Genomic DNA, 25,637 nt, shown 5'->3' on the forward strand with positions numbered 1-25,637 from the left:
ACAAACAGCCTCTGTACGCCACGTCGCCAATACATTTCCTTAATCTGGCACCGGGTATGGGGCTAGTTTTGTAACAAAAAACGTTCTTGTTAAAATAAGTCTTGTACTTGTATTTGACTTTAGCTGTGCGGACACCTGCAGCACCTGCCTTGCTGCCCGTCCGCAACGCCATATTATGTCGATTGAATGAAACACAGTTTCAGAATGCTCACGACCAGGAAGCTCCTCGCGCAGATTCGCAGAGGGGACTGGTTCATGTCAATAGATCTGAAGGACTCGTATTTTCAAATACAGATAGCGTAAACCACAGGCAATATTTGAGATTCGCCTTCGAGGGCCAGGCATACCAGTTTAAAGTCCTGCCATTCGGCTTGTCCGTAGCTCCTCGTACGTTTACGAGGTGCATGGAGGCAGCGCTTGCTCCTCTCAGACTCAGAGGCATACGAGTGCTGAATTATTTGGACGACTGGCTGGTTCTGGCCCGATCACGAGCGGAGCTCGTGGACCACAGGGCCGTTTTACTCGATCACCTCGAGAAGCTCGGCCTCAGTGTCAATTGGGCGAAGAGTTCGCTGAACCCCAGTCAGACGATCCTGTTTCTGGGTATAGTTCTGAACTCGTGTTCCATGACGGCGCGGCTGTCACCACAGCGCGCGATGGGCATTCAGCGTGCAGCGAGTTCTTTCCGCTGCGGCGCGACCGTGTCGCTCAAACACTGTCAAAAGATGCTGGGTCTCATGGCCTCAGCATCTCCGGTTCTGCGGCTGGGCCTGCTCCGCATGCGCCCCCTGCAGTTCTGGCTGAAGGCTCGAGTGCTGCGCAGAGCGTGGGCGTCTGGCCGGCTGCATTTCAAGGTCGATCAGAGCTGTGTTGCGGCTCTAGCACCTTGGACAGCGAACAGCTGGTACCGATCGGGTGTAAGCCTGGGGACTTCCCCGAGTGTGAAAATGGTGTCGACGGACGCCTCCACTTCGGGATGGGGAGCGCTGCTCGAAGGCAGACCGTCCTTTGGCCTATGGTCAGAAGTCCGTTCGGACAACATGTCCGTGGTGTCCTACATAAATCGCCAGGGCGGTCTCGGGTCCCAAAACCTGTGCAGGCTGACGGAACGCCTCCTGGTTTGGGCTCAGCGCAACGTGCGCTCGCTGAGAGCAGTGCATGTGCCTGGACTGCAGAATCTGGGTCCAGACAGGCTGTCCAGAGGCAATGTTCCTACAGGCGAATGGTCTCTACACCCGCAAGCAGTCCGGCTGTTGTGGGAGAGATTTGGCATGGCGGAGGTGGACCTCTTTGCGTCCCACGAAAACACTCACTGCCCCGCGTTCTTTTCCAAGAATGAAAGCGCGCTGTCACGGAGATGGCCGTGCTGCCCGCTTTATGCGTTCCCTCCCGTCTCCCTCCTTCCGCAGGTGATAGAACGGGTGAGAGAAACGAGATGTTCAATACTGCTTGTAGCACCTCTTTGGAAGAACCAACCATGGGTACCAGATTTGATGCAGTTAGCAGATGTCGCCCCGTGGCCGGTACCGTTGAGGAGGGACCTCCTCTCGCAGGCAGGGGCTCGATTTGGCACCCTCAACCGGAGTTGTGGTCCCTCCATGTGTGGGCGCTCAACGGTTACCCGCTGATCTCGCAGTGGGAGTGCTAAATACCATCACTCAGGCTAGAGCTCCGTCGACACGACGTCTGTATGCCTCGAAGTGGTCGGTGTTCTCCAGCTGGTGCACAGCTCAAGGTTATTCACCCCTTAGTTTTGAGGCGACGGAGGTCCTCTCCTTCCTACAGGAGCTGTTGGATAAGGGCAGAGCCCCATCCACGCTCAAAGTTTATGTGGCGGCCATCGCAGCGTTTTCTGAAACGGCGTCCGGTCAGTCAATAGGAAGGAACGATTTAGTCATCCGGTTCCTCAGAGGAGCTAGGAGGCTGAATCCTCCCAGACCTCCGTCAGTCCCTATGTGGGACCTTGCGGCGGTTTTGGAGGCCTTGATGGGTCCCCCTTTTGAGCCTATCAAATCGGTTAGCCTTCAGCATCTGTCGTTCAAGACAGTATTCTTGTTGGCTCTCGCTTCTGTGAAGCGTGTGGGTGATTTGCACGTGCTCTCGGTGAGCCAGTCGTGCTTGGAGTTTGGGCCCAATGACTCAAGAGTCATACTCAAACCTAGGCACGGTTATGTGCCGAAATCCCTCAACACACCGTTTCGGGCTCAGGTTATTGCCTGTCTGCCCTGCCGGTGTCAGGGGAGGATGGAGACTCGAGTCTTCTTTGCCCTGTCAGGGTTTTAAGAGCTTATGTGTCTCGCTCTGCTGCCTTTCGGCAGACGGAGCAGCTGTTTGTCTCGTTCGGTGGGCGTTCCAAGGGAATGGCTGTTTCGAGACAGACTCTATCCAGATGGATAGTTGACACCATAGCGTTAGCTTACGCTTCGGGCCTTCAGTGCCCGTTGGGCGTCAGAGCACACTCCACAAGAGGCATCGCCTCGTCGTGGGCGTGGTCTACTGGGATCTCCTTGCAGGATATATGTATGGCGGCAGGTTGGGCCTCGCCGTCTACATTTATCAGGTTCTATAACCTGGAGGTCCCCGCCTTGCAAGCAAGGCTGTTGTCGGTATAGTCGAATCAGGGCCCTGAGGGGAATTCTGAGTTCACGAGCGCTATGCGCTGCCGACTGTTATATGGGCAGTATTGCGTAAGACCCGCATTGCCACATTGGTCAGGCCTTGCCTCGGCTGTGTGATGTCATATTGTCGCATCTACGGATGCTGCTAGATATAGGACGGAGGACTTTTTCCCTTTTCTGTCCTGGACTCTCTGTGAGTCCCTCAGGTGACTGTGCACTGTAAATCCTGGGCGTTGCTTCAGGTTTATTGGTGTGTGATCCCTGCGCGCACGTCGTTTTACATTGGGTTCCCGTAGCGTCTTAGCTAAGACGCAGTACGAGAGAGCTCTCGTAAGAGAACGTACTCGGTTACTAAACGTAACCTCGGTTCTCTCTAGAAGAGCGAACGAGTACTGCGTTCTCTGCCGTGCGTACGATTCACTCTGGTTCACTTCGGCGATGAAATAAATCAGGTGAGTCAGCCTTTTCGAGCTCCTTTTATAGGTTGGGCCACACCCGTTTTGGCGGGAAGTGGCAAGAAGGGCGCGAAGCGCCCTTATTGGTCTGATGTTGCATCAGCCTGCGCTCGATAGGCTGTGCAGTTGCCGCAGAACAGGCCAATGAGCGAACGAGCCGTCTCGCCTATGGCTGTGTACTGCTGCAAATGTGCTTTACAAAAATACAAAATTAAGGATAATTTTTTGCTTCAGTATTTCGTGAAAAGAGACTTTTCCCGTAGCGTCTTAGCTAAGACGCAGTACTCGTTCGCTCTTCTAGAGAGAACCGAGGTTACGTTTAGTAACCGAGTACGATCACATGCGATGTAAAGCTAAAGCTCACGATTTTTATGCGCTCACTGTACGGTCCGACCGTCGAGTACGGTCCGACCGTCGAGAAAAAAAAAGCAGTCAGCGTATCTGGACGTGCAGGTGGCTCGGAAGACGTACCCACAGAGGTGGAAAGAGTACAAAAATATTCTACTCAAGTAAAAGTACCATTACATTAATGAAATTTTACTTAAGTACAAGTAAAAGTACCAGTCTAAAAATCAACTCAAGTAAAAGTAAAAAGTAGCTCATTTAAAATTTACTCAGAGTAAAAATTACTTAGTTACATTTTAACAGTGGGAGGGAGTCAAAAATGGGACAGGCCAAGGGTGTCAAACTCAGTTCCTGGAGGGCCACAGTCCTGCACAGTTTAGATATAACCCTAATTAAACACACCTGATCCAGCTAATCTAATCATTTAGGTTTATTTGAAAACTACATGATATGTGTGCTGGAGCAGGGTTAGAACTAAACTCTGCAGGGCTACGGCCCTCCAGGAACTGAGTTTGACACCCCTGGTATAGGTCTATTAATCTCAAACTAGTTGTTTTTAATTAAAGGAATCAGTTATTTAGAATAATAAAACATTTGGGCTGTTACCAGGCAAATCAGTATCAACAAACTCATCTTTTAATGCAGAGGAAATGCAGAAGATTCATTGGAAGTGGCATTTAGATCTATTACACTAGTGCAGGACAAGAATGCATTTAACCTGCAGTTACAAATGCATGAATAATGTTTTGATATACAAAACATAAAATGTTGAATACTCATTTGAAATTATAAGAAATTAATTATTTAAAAAAATCAAAAGATACTTTAAATGTGATATTAAAATGGCCAGTATGTGTCAGCAAGTCACTGTTAATAAGTGAGTCATTGCGATTGAACCGAATCATTTCAACGGTTGATTCATTCAGGAACGAAACACTGTCACGTTGCTCAGAGACGCAAAACTGTGCTTTGGTGGCTGTGTTTGGAATTATTTTCTGTTTTAGAAATAGAGCTAAAAAAGGCAATATGGTGTCTAAAACGCAAGTCTCTTAATTAACTTGTTTACTGAACTGTTATATATATATGTATGTATGTATATATTCATGATGATTTTTGGAGGAAAAGACGGCATTCTTTGTGTGATTTTGATTTAATGTATGAAATTATATAAATATGTGAATTTTCTGCCCCTATATCTTCAATTTTGTGATCATTCTAAACATAGGCGCCGATTTATGTTTTTCTCCGTGGGTGCGCAAGGGCGCAAGCCATTTAAAAAATAAAAAAATAGACTAGGCTATTAAAAAAATATTGCATTTCAGAACCTTAGGCTAATGGACAGCGGCCGATACAAACACACACAACAGCGTCACTTCTCAAAAATACAAACAGGATTGGAGATGAAAAGTTTAACTGACACGTAACCGCTAATGCGTTCAGCTTCTTGGGAAATTAATGTTTTGTAAATATTGATTAAAAGACTATTGCGAAAGGACAGCGTTTCCATTAACCGATTGTTGCGACTAAAATAATGAGTTTCTGGGAATGTCTACCTCATTTATGTTTCGAGGTTTCTTTTGATAGTGGCATGGCTTTTCTTTGAGGTTTCGAATCCATTATTCATATAGGCTAAAAAAATATTTTTTTATTTTATGTATTTAACAAAGAACTTGTATTCTGTCCAAAAGTAGGCTACTTTTGTGTCCATTAGTTTTTCCTCTTTTAAACCGTATATAGGCCTATACTTGAGCAGAAAAATGTTCCCATTTAAACCCTGTTACGAACTTTAAGGAGTCTAGGGAATGTACCGTAACATTTACATATTAACGTACTGCTGGGTATGAAATGAGGTGGAAGAACATGACAGACAAAACTTTGAAAGAGAAAAAATACTGGACGTTTATTCACAAAAAGCCAAAGCCACTAGATCCAGTAAAATAATGTCGATATATCAATATTAATAGGTTTGGCTTTTTTTATAACAAATCTGTCCATTTTAGTCTGATTAATGATTAGTGATTACGGAAAGCATTACATGATTACATACTCGCACGGCACTGTATAGTGGGGGATGGGACGTTTTCAGAAACGCTGTGATTGGTGGATAGGATATGGAACATGCATGCGACTGGTTATGTCACTGTCACTGACAACAACATAACCAATCACAGTGTGGCAAACGCTTCATAGCGCCAACTGCAATGTTTAATTTTAAATAAATGTAGCCTACTGGCAGTCTGGCACTGGCACACGTGGGTGCTCATTTTCCGTGGGTGCTCGGTATTTTCCGTGGGTGCTCCACGGTATCGGCGCCTATGATTCTAAATGCATTTTAGGAGACTGAATCACACAGTGAAAGAACGCACTATAAGCGCGCACATCATTAAAACAAAAAATATGATATTATCGCAGATGATATATATAGCACACTCCTCACCACTGTCTTTTTGGCTAATTTGTGCAAAACCTCTTGCTAAAATGTCAAAGCTTCATTTTAACCACCAATGCAACGATGCAATTATTTAGCTTACCTCTACATTCTTGCGAAGGGTTGATGTCTTGTCGAGATTTTATAAGCTGCTAGTTTGGTCTTCCTAAGCAAGTACAGCATACACAGCATAATAGAGCATACATATGGCCAGGGGTTCACTTCATTTCCTTCGAGTTCAACTTCAGAATATGACGGGGTTTCGTTTTCAGCGGTGTCTGCACCACTAACGTCTGTTTTGACCGTCTGCATCTTTCTTGTGATTTTAGCGCCAGTTTGCCCTCCTGCCCATTATTTACTGACGTAGTTTCCAGGGAGCGTTTTTTTTTTGTTTGTTTTTTTTTTTTTTACTCAGTAATTAATGTGTTTTAAAATGTAGCGAAGTACAATACTTTAAACAAAATATACTTAAGTAAAAGTAAAATTACAGATTTAAAAAAATACTTTAAAAAGTATTAGTACACAAAAAAGCTACTCAATTACAGTAACGCGAGTAAATGTAATTCGTTACTTTCCACCTCTGCGTACCCAATATGGTTTATACTATATTATATATATTTGCAATGCGAACTGGAGGTAAGCAGGCATTTTGTTCCCTCATTTATTTTTATTTTTCTTTGCCATAACTTCACAAGTTTTCCCTCCATCACTTCAGTCCACACTACACGCCGTGTCACCATGGTTTCGTTTATGGTTTCGCGCATGCGCAGTGAGGGAAATGCGGAATATCGGTTTGTAGCCCTGCTTCAATAGTGCGATACCTCACGAGAGGCGACCAAAATTTCGGACATGTCAGAAATCCTGACCAACTGATTGCCGGTCGGGAGAGGTTAATTGCCTCTTGTTTCCCCTTGTACACTGCACGAACACTGCACAACAAACAACGCACGAAAATGCTTAAAATCGGCCCGACCCGAAAAAGAGTCGCACGAGTCAGAATTCGTAACACTATTTCTGCCCCTTGGTTATCTGATGTTCTACACGAACACCGTTCTAAGCTTAGAGCTGCTGAAAGGGTGTGGCGCAAATCCAAAAATACTACTGACCTTAATGTGTATCAGTCACTCCTATCTTCCTTCTCTGCAAATGTCTCCACTGCTAAAATGACATACTACCATAACAAAATTAACAATTCGTCTAACTCTCGCATGCTTTTTAAAACATTTTCCTCACTTCTTTGTCTTCCTCCTCCCCCTCCTGCTTCATCTCTAATAGCTGACAACTTTGCCACGTTTTTCATTAATACAATTAAACACATCAGTGCACAATTTTCCACACCACAATCAGTCAAACTCATATCACCAGCAAACATACACTCATTTACATCCTTCTCGTCACTCTCTGAGGCAGAAGTCTCAAAACTCATCCTTTCTAATCACCCTACTACTTGCCCGCTTGATCCTATTCTGTGTCATCTCCTTCAAGCCATTTCTCCTGCAGTTGTACATGCACTCACTCACATCATTAACACATCCCTCCACACTGGTGTTTTTCCCTCATCATTTAGACAGGCTCGTAAAGCTCCACTACTTAAGAAACCCACCCTCAACCCATCTCTTTTAGAGAACTACAGACCAGTTTCCCTTCTTCCATTCATTGCAAAAACACTTGAACGAGCTGTGTTCAACCAAGTCTATACATTTCTCTCACACAACAACCTCCTTGACAGCAACCAATCTGGCTTCAGAAGTGGATATTCAAATGAGATTGCCTTGCTCTCAGTTGTTGAAGCTCTAAGACTGGCAAGAGCGGAATCCAAATCTTCAGTACTTATCCTGCTTGATCTGTCCGCTGCTTTTGACACGGTTAACCACCAGATCCTCCTATCAACCCTACTGGCAAAAGGTATCTCAGGAACCACACTTCAATGGTTGGACTATTGCGCCAAAAAGAATACACGTCACACCTCTGTTTATCAATTTGCACTGGCTTCCAATAGCTGCTTACATAAAATTCAAGGCATTGATGTTTGCCTACAAAACTACCACTGGCTCTGCACCCATTTACCTAAATTTGTTAATTCAGACTTGCTCTCTAGAAGCTTGTGTTCTGCAAGTGAACATCCCTTGATTGTGCCATCCCAAAGAAGCACAAAGTCACTTTTACAGACTTTTAAATGAAATGTTCCGGAATGACCTCCCCAACTCAATCCGAGCAGCTGAGTACTTAGCCATCTTCAAGAATTGGCTTAAAACCCATCTCTTCCATCTTTATTTTGTTCCTCTATCTTTAACACAACACTCACTATTCTAATTCTATTCTTAAAAAAAATCTAACAACCTTTCTAATCTTTTTGTATTCTATTTTCTTTTCATTTATTATGCAATTGTGTGTGTGTGTGTTGTGTGTGTGTGTAAAGACCTCTAACACTAGCTTGTGTTATTCTATCTTTTTTATTCTATCTGTTTTGTTTTTATTTATTATATTATTTAAAAGCCCATGCTACGTGTACTGTGTTTACCTAACTGAGACTTGTTATAGCACTTATATTTCATTGTTCTTTTTGTTTTGATTGCTTCCACTGTCCTCATTTGTAAGTTGCTTTGGATAAAAGAGTCTGCTAAATGAATAAATGTAAATATAAATGTTCTAAAACAGGAACCAAAGCGCATTTTGCTATTATTCCTATAGATTTAGTTTTTCTTTTTTTATATAATATCTTATTGAGGATAAAAAAAAAACACCTATGTGGAGTTTGTATATTCTGTGTTTTCAATCTGCACTTTGCACCCTTTAAAAATTATTATTGTGAAGTGAAAGGAATGAATAACTATTCTCTCTTTGCAAATACACAAAGACCTCTTAGCAAAGTTATTAAACTTAAATAAAAATACATCCTGGCCTGCCCCTGCTCTCTTAGCCACATAGCAGTCCGTTATACGAGTATGAATAAACATTTACAATTTCCTCAGCATCCGAACTTTCATTGCAATCCATTGTTTTCCTATTGTTTAAATTGACCGCACTCCCCTGTTATGTCACTTCTGGTTTTGAAGCTTTTCAGATGTGGAAGTAAAATGTTCTCACAAAAACGACTCCAGAGGCCTCAAGTAGTGTATTTATAAGTATTAAAGAAAATCTAGTTCCTACTTTTTTTTTCTATATAATGACTCCATAGATCTCTAACCTGCAATGTACACTTTAAGTTTAAACCCTTTAATGCCTACTCGACCAAATGGTTGAGCACATTTTGAGACCCTATATTTTATTGAGAGTAGTACCTAACTTAACTCAAGCTGATTGAGCCATCTCTACCATCTGGTTGATGTATGTTATGCCAAAATAATTCACTAGATGTCAGAGTGTCAATCAACAGCACTTGTAACAATCTTCTAACATTGATGTCAGACACAAAGCAATCACCCATTCCATGTCAGCCCTTCTTGGTGAAATTTTTTAAGGTTAGCATATTTTTTTTAACATATTACACTATAAGAGCCCTAACTTTACAAAATTATTTAACTTGGTGCCATGAAAAAACTTTAGTATGATTTTTTGATTTCAGAGGCAATTAATTATTAAATGACAAATGTTGACATACTAATATTAATAAAAATGTAAGAGATTGTTATTTATTTGTTTGTTGTTGTTTTTTCACAACTACTAGATGGATTTCAACAGTTTCTATGGTACAATGACTTCAGGCCTCTGTACCAGAAAACCCCCAAGGACTCTGATGCTGATATCAGTTATGTTGATAAATAAAGTTCTCAAATCTGTCCTGGAGTACCCCAGCCCTGCACATTTTTTATGTCTCCCTCATCTAACACACCTGATTCAGCTCATTAGTGGAGATTGCAAGACGTGGATGTGTGTCAGATATAGGGAGACATACAAAACGTTTAGTGCTGGGGGTACTTCAGAGGTTTGAGAACTACAGAAGGATCTGGATTATTACTCCGTCCGAAAAGAGGTAGCTGGTTACAGTTCTTTTGAGTTCCTGGATGAAGTTGATGCTCCCTCAACTGGCACATCCTCTACTAAATTTCGATGTTAGAATAAAAGAAAAGGCAAACACACTCTAAAAACAGTTTCCTTGAAGGAGTCAGAGGATACCCCTGGCTCAAGACTTACACTGCACAGCATTGCTGGTTTACTAAGAAATTTTCATTTATCTACAAAAATAAATAAATAAAATCCTTTTGCACTACCACACTTGAGAACGTGTTTCTTGAATCATAAAAGCTTAAAATGCAATTTTTTGAATGCTGAAAGAATGTAATGCTTTGGTTTTGTTGCTTTTAGTTATTTCTGTTATTTATTTTTGTTTATTGTTAACAAACAAGAAAATGAATAATTTTCTGTGTTAAAATGAAAACCTGAAATATTTTATAGCATTCTTCAAAAAAAAAGATTAAATATATAAAACTATTTTTTTTTTTTTTTTTTTTTTTTTTAAATTAGTATTATAGTTCATATTTTCTTATCTTTTTTAAACCTTTAAGTGACATATCAACCATTTGGTAGAGGCCAATGTTTAAAAAAAAAATATGGGATGTGTTGAAAAAAAATACACTGAGTGTGGTAACTAGCAACATAAGCAGACAAGAAATGCAAACAAAAACATTTTCAAATGCCTTTTTCTTGGTGGGGCAGTTAAAGGGTTAAGTGGTCATAATATGAGAAATCAAATCTTTTGAGATAAAATGTCATTGTACTTTGAAATCTTTTAGAATCTATAAAGAGCAATAGGCAGTCTTGAAAGAGCATTAATTGAAAATTATTACACGGCTCTGTGGAATACTTTATTCTGATTGGTTAGTCACAACATTCTGACGTATGTTATTCTTCGATAACAACCAGTAACTGAAGTCAGTGCTTTACCCTTGGTAAGAGCAGTTTTTCTTGACGGAATCTTTGTGTTTGGTTAGCTAATAGTCAAACTATTCAATGTGTACAGTTATTTATTTATGCCATTTTGATCGTTTTGCACACTTCAATGTATTATAAGATAACTAATATACTGGTAAGATTTTAAAACAGTTTTGTCTTAAATCAATATCTTTTATTGCCTTTATTTATGTGGTGAAATGTTTTGTAATACGCAAGAGTGCACCGTATCCCATAAATGTTCCTTCAGGGTGATACAAGACCCAACTGCTTCGCATCGGGGTCCAATACCTTGTTGGTGGTTATTTTGCAATAACCAGCTGGATGTACATCATCCATTACTTATCATATGGCCAGGTTAATTATATTTTCATTTGGTCACATGCCACAGTGCACCATAAGTAACGATGGCTGTATAAATGTTAAAAAAAAAACATTCTTCCTCTTGGTTGTGTAAGATTAATAAGGGAATTAAGATCAATATACAACCCGAATTCCGGAGAAGTTGGGACGTTTTTTAAATTTTAATAAAATGAAAACTAAAAGACTTTCAAATCACATGAGCCAGTATTTTATTCACAATAGAACATAGATAACATAGCAAATGTTTAAACTGAGAAAGTTTACAATTTTATGCACAAAATGAGCTCATTTCAATTTTGATTTCTGCTACAGGTCTCAAAATAGTTGGGACGGGGCATGTTTACCATGGTGTAGCATCTCCTTTTCTTTTCAAAACAGTTTGAAGACGTCTGGGCATTGAGGCTATGAGTTGCTGGAGTTTTGCTGTTGGAATTTGGTCCCATTCTTGCCTTATATTGATTTCCAGCTGCTGAAGAATTCGTGGTCGTCTTTGACGTATTTTTCGTTTAATGATGCGCCAAATGTTCTCTATAGGTGAAAGATCTGGACTGCAGGAAGGCCAGGTTAGCACCCGGACTCTTCTACGACGAAGCCATGCTGTTGTTATAGCTGCAGTATGTGGTTTTGCATTGTCCTGCTGAAATAAACAAGGCCTTCCCTGAAATAGACGTTGTTTGGAGGGAAGCATATGTTGCTCTAAAACCTTTATATAGCTTTCAGCATTCACAGAGCCTTCCAAAACATGCAAGCTGCCCATACCGTGTGCACTTATGCACCCCCATACCATCAGAGATGCTGGCTTTTGAACTGAACGCTGATAACATGCTGGAAGGTCTCCCTCCTCTTTAGCCCGGAGGACACAGCGTCCGTGATTTCCAACAAGAATGTCAAATTTGGACTCGTCTGACCATAAAACACTATTCCACTTTGAAATAGTCCATTTTAAATGAGCCTTGGCCCACAGGACACGACGGCGCTTCTGGACCATGTTCACATATGGCTTCCTTTTTGCATGATAGAGCTTTAGTTGGCATCTGCTGATGGCACGGCGGATTGTGTTTACCGACAGTGGTTTCTGAAAGTATTCCTGGGCCCATTTAGTAATGTCATTGACACAATCATGCCGATGAGTGATGCAGTGTCGTCTGAGAGCCCGAAGACCACGGGCATCCAATAAAGGTCTCCGGCCTTGTCCCTTACGCACAGAGATTTCTCCAGTTTCTCTGAATCTTTTGATGATGCTATGCACTGTAGATGATGAGATTTGCAAAGCCTTTGCAATTTGACGTTGAGGAACATTGTTTTTAAAGTTTTCCACAATTTTTTTACGCAGTCTTTCACAGATTGGAGAGCCTCTGCCCTTCTTTACTTCTGAGAGACTCTGCTTCTCTAAGACAAAGCTTTTATAGCTAATCATGTTACAGACCTGATATCAATTAACTTAATTAATCACTAGATGTTCTCCCGGCTGAATCTTTTCAAAACTGCTTGCTTTTTTAGCCATTTGTTGCCCCCGTGCCAACTTTTTTGAGACCTGTAGCAGGCATTAAATTTTAAATGAGCTAATTAAGTGGATAAAAGTGTAAAATTTCTCAGTTTAAACATTTGCTACGTTATCAATGTTCTATTGTGAATAAAATATTGGCTCATGTGATTTGAAATTCCTTTAGTTTTCATTTTATTAAAATTTAAAAAACGTCCCAACTTTTCCGGAATTCGGGTTGTAACTCAAAGGGAATTGAATTACAGTGAATAAGAACCGAATTAGTATACAAATTATTCAGAATTAATATTAAACACTTTATAAACTATTCGTCCACCGAAGTTGAGATTAGGGTATTTTATCAATTTTGGACAAAATATTATCCTGTGGCCTAAGGTAATAATATCTGGAAATTATGATAACTGATTATGAGCAAGGTAACAGAATCTACAGTTTAAGGCAGTAACTTGTAAACACACAGCACAAGACACTGGTAGGTAAAATCAAACCAAGGCTTTATTGAACTACTCTAATGCACACAAACTAAACTAATGAAAACACACAAACATTCATTCAAACAGTGACAGAGAAAATTGATGTTATTAACGGAGGGTGTCTAGCGTTAGACACTATTTTTTGACCGCAACCTGAGAGAATCAATCTACTAGCACTGTAATCTTAGTTCGTTTTCTTAATAAGATTTGCACCAGTTCAGCCAGAATTAGGAGATATTGTGTACTTGTGTTTGGATGCTCCTGTGGGCGCGTGCGTTCCCTTCTGTAACTAAGTTTTTGGAGAGGGAATCTCTGGCGCTGATTGGCTGGCAGTCGGTCGATGATGAGTTCTGAGGGACAGCACTTGATGGTGAGTGGTTGGTTGTCTTTGCCAGGTGGTGCTTTGTTCGTGAGACTTCCTGGATTGCGGGTTGATATGCAATGGAGATTCTAGAGTCTGGAGCGACTCTGAGAGGGTTTTCTTTGACGAAGAGTTAATGAGTTTTGAGTGAGCTCTTGGTGGTTTGAAGAGTACGTAAGCATACACTCTGGACGATGGAAAGGTCAGCACAAAACATAAGCAAGAGCAAAGTCACTGCAAAAGCTGGGCAAAAAGCAAGGCAAAAAGCAATGCATAGCTGCTTGTCATTGGGTTATAAGCATGTCCATCTGATCCATCCTTCTTAGTGCGACAGCAATCAGATATTGTCTTGGGCGGGACCTACACCCCGTTGTCCGGTTCTTGCATGTAATTAGTGTAATGTCCACGTGATCGCGTGTGTCCAAACTCCTGAGAGTTTAGTTAAACTATTTAATAAGCAAACTTAATAGTTTAAATATGGTGCATCCTATACACATCTACTTTACATCAAAATTCTAGAAATCATTTACCCATCAAGTAGGTACAAAAATACATATACTTCCCATAGTTGAGGTGGAAGTAAATAAGGATTTAGCCGGGATAAGTGTTTAACACACAAAATTAACTTGACTAATATAAAGCATGCATAATACAGAGAATACACATGTATGAGGCAACTTCTGGTGATTAGTTCCTATAACTGAGGTACAAAACCCTACGAATAGGCTGTAATGAAAGTTAAATACACAGAAAGAATTCCACAGGTTATATAAAACATACGTGATACTTAAGATATATGTGAGGTAAATACTGGTAATCAATTCAGCTTATTGGAAGCAATTTTGAGACCGTTGTTTGTATTAAACCTCAAGTGGGTTAATTTCAGTCTATTGGTTTTGGAGACAAAGTCTCTGGAATTTACAGCTGCAGAAAGGAGGTGTTCCCTGGTTTAAGGTTTGTGGTGTTCTTGGGCCATAGGAATGCCTTAGCATCCTTCGTTTCCTGATAAGGCTCGGGATTTATGCATTGGGGTCACGACGGGGTTTCTTGGCCATTTGGTCTTAAGTTTGGGGAACAAAGAGAAATCTTTTCCTGCTGTCCTGGCATTGGTGGTATGAGATTAGACAGGCACAAAAAGGGAAAGGGGGGGGGTGACATCTCCTTAAGCCATCTTGGCACCATGACTGTGTTTTATGACGCACTAATGGTTCGATGGGGAATCGTTCCGAACTGTGGAATGCGGTGTTGGGTTCATTTAATGAAATGGACTGTTCAAGGATAATCCTACAGTTGCATAGTGATGGCTCAAAACCAACAACTACACACTGTCCCCCTCCCCCAAACTTTGCACAATGCCTGATGACTGTAGCCGCATTTCCACTGTCGGGCTAGTGCGAGCCAGGGCTTAAAACGGGCCGGGCGGGGCTAATAGCCTCGGGCCAGTAGCACGAGGCTAGTATAGCACAGGGTTTCCACAGTCGAGCCAGAAGCTCTGCTGCGCGTCACTAAAACACGCACTTTACACGACTCTCTGGAACAACGTGACTCACGAAACGCCTTTATTTCACCAACAAAGAGAAGTTATCAGAAAACTAAGAAATAAGTCACTGGAACATGCGCGATCACACACAAACATGATAAAAGCTGCCGTTTGTTTGCATGCTTTGGTAAATATTCAAATTCAAAGGCATCAATGTTTTACTATAGTAGAATAAGTGATACATTGATCGTAATGAATTAATTTATCAGGACTCAGAATTAATCACACAGAAATACATTTATTTCTATTTTATTTATTTATTTTGTAACGCTTATAAAAATAGCCTGCTTATTCAGTCAAGTCTGTTTCTATTTATTTGTAGCCAAAGTGGCCTATAGGTCTCATTTAGAATGAATGATAATATCTCTATTTTTTATAAAAGCTCTCGAACATAAAACACTAAAGAGATAGAGAATAAGAAGCTGACATCTGATTTCCTCAAACGGTTAATATTTACCATGTTTACTATGGTAATGTTAATGTCCAGCGTGCATAGTCTTTTGCATCATTTATAAATATTTCTGCCTTGTATGGTGATTGTAAGTCACATCGGATCAAGTTATTGCAAACACTCCTGCTGACTGAAAGTGAGTTTTGAGCTCGACATATTTAAAAAAGTGTTTAATGCTGGTGTTATAGAAATGATCCGCAGCGCAGACTCTATATTTTTATAAAAGCTCCCGAACAAAAATCATTATAATATTTTTATGATAGGCTATGCTACGTGGAGCTAAACTCTCGAGACAAGACGACAGATAAATATGTTACTAAATAAAAGTGATAAATAAAATTACAAGTGGTTGCACTTACCATGTTTACTATGGTAACTTTAATGTTTATCGTGCATAGTCTTTTACATCGCTTATAAATATTTCTGCTTTGTTTAGTGATTATAATCCACATCGGATCAAGTTATTTCAATCACTAGCTGCTGACTAAGAGTGAGTTTTGATCTCAAATTATTAAAAAAAGTCTTTAATACCGGTGTTAAAGCTGTTATCTTTCTGAAATGATCCACGGCTGACACTCTCCAGACGCAGAAAAACCGCCTTTGTTTATAACCCCTCCTCTAGCCCCAGCTGGCCCGCTTTGGCCCAAGGTTTTCGTCGGGCCAAAAAACCCTGGCCGTTGGCCCCGAGGAAGCCCCGGCAAGGCACGATCAAGCCCCGGAAGTGACAGTGGAAACACGACTGGCCCTGGCACGCACTAGCATGCCCGGTTTAAGCTCACCAGTGGAAACGCAGCTTATGACTCTTCTAAATCAATGCTCCCTCTTCTTCACAGAAGGCAGGGTCTTTGTCATGGATCTTTGTCCAAAACCACAGCTTTCTGCCACTCTTATTTAGTGTTCAGGAACTTACCTGTCTAGTCACATTCTTTCTTTCTTTTTGTCTCTCTCTCTTTTGCTTGCTTGAATAAGTTTGCCAAGGTTTTTTTTTCAACCCTAACTGATGCAATTATAATATATTCCTGTGGTGGCAAAGCTGATTTTTTTTATATTATTTTGGCAGCCATTACTCCACTCTCTAGTAAATTTGCTGTTCCTTTTCAGGAACTCAAGCTGCGTCGAACCGCTTTTGGGGAACGTCCCTGACGAGACCGACTCTGAATATCGTGTGCAATCAGTCCATCGGAAAGGCGTGACGTCACGGGCGGGGTGACGTAGCGACCAGGAAGCTATAAAAGCACGTGCCGTGCAGCTGGCTTCAGCTTCGAATCTGTCAGCAAGCGCTCTGTGTGTGCATGTCAAAAGTCTGTCCTGTTGGTCCTATTTATTGTTGTCTGTCCCTTAGCTTAAAAAGATCGCTAAAACAGCTCAATATGCCTAAGCAAAAGCAAAAGACCAAACATTTGAAGGGCGATTCCAAGCCACGTTACAGATTGTGTGTTCCTCCCTGCCCTCGCTACATTACGAGCGGGGATACACACAGGCTGTGCGTGGCTTGCCTGGGATCGAAGCACGCTGAGTCGGCTCTCGAGGGGGCCGACTGCCCGCATTGCGAACGTTTGCCAATGCGGACGCTTCGATTCCCATAGGGCTCTCTTCGAGGAGGGAGCCTTCACCAGCGTTCCTCGAGGTGCTGGCCCCGCTTCTGCCGAGGCAGAGCGGCTGCTGCACTCCTGGAGTTCGCAGGTGGATCTGTCAGAAGGAATGGAGATGGGCCAGTCCTTATCTCCTTCCTCATCTGCCAGATCCGGCGCCCAAACCCTGGGTTCGGAAGCACGCTCGTCGGTTTCTTCCCCCCAGGGTGAGGGATCAGCTCTTCACCTCTCGTCCTCCGAGGAGGTCGATGTGGAGACTGTTGCTGGGGATTCGCCACCCCTGTCGCCCCAGTATGAGGAGCTTTTGGAGGTGGTCACGCGTGCAGTAGATAAATTAAAAATCGACTGGCCTGCTGAGAAACAGACTGAGCCTCAGAGAAGCAAATTAGACGAACGCTTTCTGCGGCCGAAGCAACCACCTCCACGTCGGAGCCTTCCGTATTTTCCTGATCTCCATGATGAGTTATCGAGATCGTGGAATCACCCGTATTCGACCCGCCTCTTTGGCCCTGATTCACTATATTATGGCAACGTGATGGAGCTGGGAGAGCGTGGTTATAGAGCGATGCCACGGGTCAAACAGACGCTCGCGGGCTATCTGTCACCCGGTTCGGCCTCGTCTCTAAAGGCTCGGACATTGCCCACTAAGCCGCTTCGAGTTACATCATCGCTAGTGGGCAAAGGTTATGTGGCAGCAGGTCAGGCTGGGGCGTGCCTTCATACTATGGCAGTCCTGCAAGCTTATCAGGCTGACCTGCTGAGAGATGTCGATGAGGGGGAGGGGATTAAGTCTGAAGATATTGAAGAACTCAGAAAGACCGCTGATCTCTCCCTCCGCGCCACTAAGGAGACCGCTCGCGCAATTGGGCGGTCTATGGCAGCCTTAGTGGCCGCGGAGAGGCATTTGTGGCTGACCCTGTCAGAAATTAAAGAATGAGATAGGGTCTGCCTCCTGGACGCCCCGCTTCAAGCCTCGGGCCTGTTCGGCGACACAGTTAATACTGTCGTCGACAGGTTCCAGGAGGCACACAAGCAGGCGGCGGCGTTCCAGAGTTTCCTCCCTCGTCGCTCTCGTGGTGCATCTGGGCGGGAGATGACCACGCCACATACCGGCTCCTCACACCGGGAAGCGCAAAAGCAGAGCGTCGCCACTCGTGCTCCCCCACGTCGGGACCGAGGGCAACGACGCTCTGAGTCGGGGGCTTCTAGGGCAAAAACCGATTTAAGATCTGTCATCGAAGCCCGGAAGTCCTCGACGAAAAGATCCTGACGCCAGGATCCAGAGGGTAGCCCCTGCTGGTGTAGAGCACGGTTCACCTCATTATACGGTTTCTGTCTCACCTCAGTACCCTCAGGAGGTCGGTCTGCCAACCCTGCCAGAGCTTCAGGGCGCAGCGGCCTCCAGCGAGCGCCACCCCCAGTTACTTCCGCCCGTGAGCGAAGCGGAGCTGGGATGCTCGCCGCCCCTTCGGGGGCCTCTTACACCAGAAGTCAGTCTCGAGAGACTGATTCCCTTAGTAGATTATTTAGCAGCGTGGAAGCTACTGCCAAATGTATCTCAATGGGTCTTGCAATGCTTGTCTCCTGCTCGGATCGAGTCGATCCTCACATCAGTCGAGAGTCATAGAAGGCCAGTCACTCACTGTCAAACAATTCCAGAGATTGTTAGGGCTGATGGCAGCTGCGTCCAACGTGATACCTTTTGGCCTGCTGTACATGAGACCCCTACAGTGGTGGCTCAAGTCCAAGGGCTTTTCCCCGAGGGGAAATCCACTTCGAGTTATCAAGGTCACACGGCGGTGCCTTCGTGCCTTAGACATGTGGAGGAAACCTTGGTTCTTGAATCAGGGCCCGGTGCTGGGAGTTCCTTGTCGCCGTGTAAAGCTAGCGACAGATGCGTCCCTCATCGGTTGGGGTGCGTTCATGAGCGGCCACCCTGCCCGCGGTCTGTGGAGTGGTCGCCATCTAACATGGCACATCAATTGCCTAGAGATACTAGCGGTCTATCGAGCATTGAAATATTTCCTCCCAGACCTGAGAGGTCACCATGTGTTGGTGCGCACCGACAACACATCAGTGGTCTCTTATATCAATCACCAGGGGGGTCTGCGTTTGCGCCCCTTGTACAAGCTGGCACACCAGATCCTTCTGTGGTCCCAGGGCAAACTCCTCTCGATCAGAGCAGTGTATATTCCTGGGAGATTGAATGTGGGAGCAGACATACTGTCGAGACAGGGGCCGAGGCCCGGGGAATGGATGCTTCACCCCGAGGTGGTGAAGCAGATATGGAGAGTATTTGGCACAGCCCAGGTGGACCTCTTTGCGACTCAGGAGACATCGCAATGTCCCCTCTGGTTCTCTCTAGTTCATCCAGCTCCTCTGGGACTGGACGCTATGGTACAGACCTGGCCGAGGCTTCGTCTGTACGCTTTTCCCCCTATCGCTCTGCTCCCGGGAGTTCTGGCGAGAGTACGCCGGGACGGGGCCCGTCTACTACTAGTAGCCCCGTTCTGGCCGGGCCGAGTATGGTTCTCAGATCTAGTCTCGCTCCTCGACGGCTCTCTGTGGGAGATACCGATCAGGACAGACCTACTCTCACAGGCGCAGGGCACGATAATTCACCCTTGCCCGGAGTTGTGGAAGCTGTGGGTGTGGCCCCTGAGGGGGCACAGCTGTTAGCAGCTGGTCTCTCAACCGAGGTTGTTGAGACCCTACTCCAATCCAGAGCTCCCTCTACGAGGAAACTGTACGCCCTGAAGTGGAAGCTCTTCACTTCATGGTGCAGAGACCGCCAGCTTGACCCAGCAGACTGCCCAGTTGGTACAGTTCTGGAGTTTTTACAAGCCAGGCTCTCTGCGGGGTTATCCCACTCCACCTTAAAGGTTTACGTGGCGGCCATAGTTGCTTTCCATGTCCCTTTCAATGGTTAGTCAGTGGGTAGACACCCCCCAGTTACACGTTTCCTCCGCGGTGTGCTGAGGCTGAGACCTCCAGTACGATCCCGTGTTCCCCCCTGGGATTTGGTTGTGGTTCTAGAGGCTCTTTGTAAAGCTCCATTCGAGCCAATACAAGATATCTCAGATAGACATCTGACACTTAAAACTGCCCTGTTACTGGCAATCACCTCACTAAAGAGAGTTGGAGATCTTCAGGCCCTTTCGGTGGCCCCTACTTACTTAGACTTTGCCCCTGGTATGGCCAAAGCATTCTTATACCCTCGAGCGGGTTACGTTCCGAAGGTTCCCTCTGTTACACCACAACCTATCGTACTGCAGGCCTTCTGTCCTCCTCCCTTTCGGGAGCCAGACCAAGAGAAGCTAAACTGTATGTGTCCAGTGCGAGCACTGGACGCATACGTCCACAGAGCTGCCCTGTGGAGAAAATCAGACCAATTGCTTGTTTGCTACGGTCCTTTTAACAAGGGTTCTCCTGCCACCAAGCAGACCCTTAGTCGTTGGATAGTCGAGGCTATCAACGTCTCCTATGAGTCCTCTGGTCTTCCCCCTCCTTGGGGGCCAAGGCTCACTCTACTCGGGGTATGGCGGCCTCCAAGGCCTTCTCAGCAGGTGTGTCCCTCTTGGACATCTGCAACGCTGCGGGGTGGTCCATGCCCTCCACATTTGTCCGATTTTACGATCTTGACATGCGAGCCACGCCGGGCTCTTCTGTTCTCTCGTCTTAGCTGTGCTCTTTTGACTACACACTAGGCAGGGATTTGGAAGTCTGGCAGCGTGGGCACATCGTTCCCCAAAAGCGTTTCGACGCAGCTTGAGTTCCTGAAAAGGAACGTCTCAAGGTTACGTATGTAACCCTAGTTCCTTGAAGGAACGAGACGCTGCGTCGCAGAGCCATACTCCCGGCACCCCTGCCGGCGCTTGCTTCCCTACTCGAAGCTGAAGCCAGCTGCACGGTACGTGCTTTTATAGCTTCCTGGTCGCTACGTCACCCCGCCCGTGACGTCACGCCTTTCGGATGGACTGATTGCACACGATATTCAGAGTCGGTCTCGTCAGGGACGTTCTCCAAAAGCGTTTCGACGCAGCGTCTCGTTCCTTCAAGGAACTAGGGTTACATACGTAACCTTGAGACGATTTAAAAGATATAAGCATCATCATTTATTTTTATCATGCTATTATTGTGGGATTAACCCAGTAACTTCGTTTTGGTAAGCCTTATTCTGCAAGTGTCTAACAAACAAATGCGTCTGAATTTCGCTCCTCTAGTGACGTTGCAAAGGGATCTCATTATTATATTACAGCCCCTTAAGGTCCCGGTATACTTCAAATGAAGTTCGTTTTCGTTCTTCGTTTGGGTGCAAAAAGAAGTTTGAAAAACAAGTTTTCTAACATTCTGACAGCTGCTGGAGGCGGGGTGTAGATTAATGTAAACATGACTCGCGACTCTCGTGCATATCCCCTAAACACAACAATGATTAAATGATGAAGTGTAGGCAATCTAGGTGTGAGACAGGCACCAATGGTCAGAATATTATAAACAAAAGAATAATGATTAGCCACAGTTCAGAGTCAAGTATCATGTTTGCAATACAAAAGAACCAAAAACCTTTTAAATTTGCTTGTTGAAAGAACAACAGCAGCTCCAGTGTATTCATGTTGCTAGTGGCTAGATATTGGCGATATTGTTCTCTCTTGCCTGACCTCCATTGAATGAGAAACGAACTGGAAAAAATAAATAAAAATCACACGTCAAAGAAGGTGGAGTTTCAGAACACACCCACCGATTGCATAACCGCCACGGACCAATAGAAACTCAAAGGTGTTTATTTTTTATTCGAATTGACGTCATATCAGTTGGTTCTTTAATATGTAATATGTCTTCAAGTCTTTAATATGTAAATTTCCAGAACACAGTGCTGTCATTTCGATTTTGTAAGCGACAACAGTGTACCAGTTTTAATGCTATGGCGAAAGTTTGAGCAAAACATGCCAACTGTTCTCTCTTTGGCTGCACAGACGAGCACATTACACTATTTAGAGTCCCAGCCTCAGAGAAGACAACAGAGCACTGGATTTATTTATTTACTTTATATTGCTGCTGCCACACAGATCTAAAATAAACATGCAATTTATTTCTCAGCTGTTTAGCTTCACAGATATAACCGACTAATGTGTGTTTTCAACGTAAACTTGTGTGTGAATGAGAACTTAGTTTAGTACTCACATGCTGTGACAGCCGCTTTCTATCTGTGTGCTTTGGATGTGTGCACTCAGAAAACCGTATATCAGATGTTTAAACTAATATGGTTTAAAACGCATGATTTTAGCTTGATAAACATGACAATCAGAAGCAAAACAGATGTTTTTCAGCAGGTATGAGCTGTAATGGCACTGACCGAGCAACACGCGTCATAATCTGAAAACCATGCCCACCGGTGGGGGAAAACAATCCAATGCTCTCCATTGACTTTCCATTGAAGGAAGCTGCCTTCTTGTCATTTCTGACTTATAACAAAAAACAGAGCAATGCCTAAAAGTTGCTATGTGACAAGGTGTACAGTAAACAAGCTAAAAAAAAACCAGAACTACGTTATGTTATATGATGTCGACCCAAAAACAAGTGTTCGATTCAAAAACACAAAACCGCCCCACCATCCCCTCCAAGGGTGATATATAATAAATGATTTATGTGGGGTATTTTAATATATAATAAATAATACTATTAATTTATAATTACTGCTCCGGGTGTGTGTTCACTGCTCTGTGTGTGTGCACTTCGGATGGGTTAAATGCAGAGCACGAATTCTGAGTATGGGTCACCATACTTGGCTGAATGTCACGTCACTTTCACTTTCATAATAATAATAATAATAATAATAATAATGAATAAAAAAATAACTGTAAAAGTTTATGCAATGCTCTCACCTGCTTTGGGGTAGGTAGCAATTAGAATGTCATCAGGTCTTGCTTGAAAGTTTTTCACCTTTTCCCAGTTGTCAGTGAAGTAATGGACCATAGAAACACCCTCAAAATCAAACAACTCTGGTCGATTAGGTAGTTTCATCTGTGGCATGGAGAGACTTAAATTCAGTGGTACTGTAAAATACAGTACACTCTCAGAAAAAAAAGGTACACAAGCTGTCTCTAGGGCGGTACCTTTTCAAAAGGAACACTTTTGTACCGTTTAGGTAATAATATGTACATTTTAGGTACTAATATATACCTTTAAGGTACAAATATGGACTCTTTATGTACAAAGGTGTGCCTTTTGAAAAGGTACTTTCCCAGTGACAACTTTTGTACTTTTCTTTCTGAGAGTGTATATAACTGTTACTACTTTTATATAACATGTTTAAACACTGCAATCATTCTTTTCTCTTTTTCCAAATCATTATGTGGTCTATATTTTCTCATGTAAAACTTGTGATCCTTATTCCAAAATTTTTACATGCAATGGTGTATGAAACAGCTTGTGATTTATTAATCAGTGTAGGTGTTTCTTCAACTATATCTACACTTTGAAGAAATGTATTTACTCACTGAGGACACTGGGATTTCCATTATGTTGAAAAAGTGTTGTTTCTGTGAATCCTGTAAATCTTCTGCTCTTCTAAATATTTCTTGCAGCCCTTCCGTGTTAAATTTTATTCCGTGCTGTCATGCTATGGTTATCCTCTCTCTATCTGTACTTTTCACTCAACCTCAAACAACCGTTTATGTAAGTTTAGACAGACTTCCCTCTATTCACTTCTCCACAATTATAATGACAGATGAAATCTGAGTCCTCCTCCTACCCCTCCTATTCCTCCCCCACCTCTTTCTCTCTCTGTCTCTCTGTCTCATACACACAGCTAATGGGTTTTTGTGTTTTATAAGGACTCTCCACAGACACAATGATTCTTATACTGTGCAAACTTTATTTTCTATCTTCTAACCCTAACCCCCTTTTTGCAAAAATAAATAAATAAATAATACATTATATATATATATATATATATATATATATATATATATATATATATATATATATATATATATATATAATGTATTATTTATTTATTTTAAATAATTTATAAATGTGTGTGTGTGTGTGTGTGTGTGTGTGTGTGTATGTGTGTGTGTCCTCATGGGGACTGGGATTTAATATTTTTGGGGACTCTCCATTTCTTTCTTCTTTTTTTTTTACTGAACTAAGAATATTATTTATATTTCTATGTACTGAACTAAGAATATTATTTATATTTCTATGTTCTCATTCCTGACTATAATGATTTTCTCCATGATAATTTTTTTATTGAGAGTTTGTTTCTCTTTTGTAAGTTTTGATGGGTAAAAGTATCTGCTAAAAGCATAAATATAAAAGTTAAAAGCCATAATTTTATGGCAATCAGATAAAGTATTACAAAAGACTCTGCCCGAGGCTTGTGGGGCCACTCAATTCTAACACTAGTTTTGGTTATTACAGGAAGTTAGTGTTGATCTCAAAGGATTATTGTGTGAAAACTGACTCCAGGAAGTGAACAGGCATTTTCCCCCATGGTCCCAGATTAGTTCCAGCTATGCTATTTTTATGCCGAAACTATGAATAATATTAGAAATAGGATCATGCAGTGCACACACTGCACAGTGGAACATGAGTTTTCAGTATATAGAATAGGAGTATAGAAGTAAATCGCAGGAGAGATCACTGAAGCAATATCACAAGATTCACAAGGAAATACTAATGTAAGTATCGCAAGGTAGAAAGTCTGAGGCCTGCAATGGTTTGATAGTGAGTGTGTGTTCTTACTTATCTAGAATTGGTGAGTGTTGTTAGGCTTCCTCCCGTTTAAAAGAGTCATCCTGAATAAAGCAACTTTATCTCTAGTCAGAAATACTACGATATAAGCCGACTAAAATTACTTTCCCTGATGATAGCTTTGGTTTGGTCATGCCATGGTTTCCCATGTATACAAAGCTAAAGTAACATAACAGTAAACAGAGGTTAGGCTCACCCTATTTAGGCTGGTTGAACAACATCCAGTTGACCTAAACTGAAATTCCTTTTTAGCCCTTAAAGTCTAAGTACAATTGAACTAATACCAAGTATTTGTCACACACCTGGACTCATTTTGTGTGTTTTTCCCCCTGTGACCCAGTTTCTGTCTCTATGTGGTTTGATTAGTTCCCAGGTGTGTCTAGTCATTTCCGCATGTGTTCCATGTCCCTGTTAATTTAGTCATTCCATCCACCTGTGTTTTCCCTATTATCCCTGGTATAAAAGCCTTGTCCTTTCAGTTCTGTTTGGTCGGGTCTACTCGTCTACTTGTTACGTGTCAACTTGTCTACTTGTCCACTTGTTACCTGTTACTTGCCACTTGCCACTTGCCACCTGTTATTTGCTACTTCCCTTGCCTATGTTTGATTTAATAAATCCTTGTTTCGTTTATCCCTCGGCTCCGTGTTCCTTCCAGCAGCGTAAGCCGTGACAGAAGACCCGACCTAAAAAGTTAAAAAAACTGCGTGTTTTCCCTCCGTTTTGTTTTCCGTTTTTTCACAGTCTTTTTCTTTCCGTAGTGTGTCATGGATCCCCTCTATCGCCCCGAATACCTCCTCCTCCTGCTGGAGCAGGAGGGACTGTCTCTCGAGGACCATACCAGACGGTTTCTCTTGATAGCTAA

At 42.9% G+C, this 25,637-nt stretch overlaps 1 protein-coding gene across 1 annotated transcript in view; it reads right to left on the reverse strand.

Annotated features, from left to right (window-relative positions):
* Window positions 1-23,067, reverse strand: part of LOC132115324 (cytosolic sulfotransferase 3-like) — a 34,501-nt gene extending 11,434 nt beyond the window's left edge. Inside the window, exon 1 of the mRNA XM_059523724.1 lies at window positions 22,903-23,067. Coding sequence (XP_059379707.1) covers window positions 22,903-23,050 — 148 coding nt within the window. The 5' untranslated portion in view covers window positions 23,051-23,067. The remainder of the gene's footprint in view (window positions 1-22,902) is intronic.
* Between the last annotated feature and the right edge of the window lie 2,570 nt (window positions 23,068-25,637).

Source organism: Carassius carassius, chromosome 34 (genome assembly GCF_963082965.1).
Source record: "Carassius carassius chromosome 34, fCarCar2.1, whole genome shotgun sequence".
In the NCBI taxonomy this organism is placed as follows: domain Eukaryota; kingdom Metazoa; phylum Chordata; class Actinopteri; order Cypriniformes; family Cyprinidae; genus Carassius; species Carassius carassius.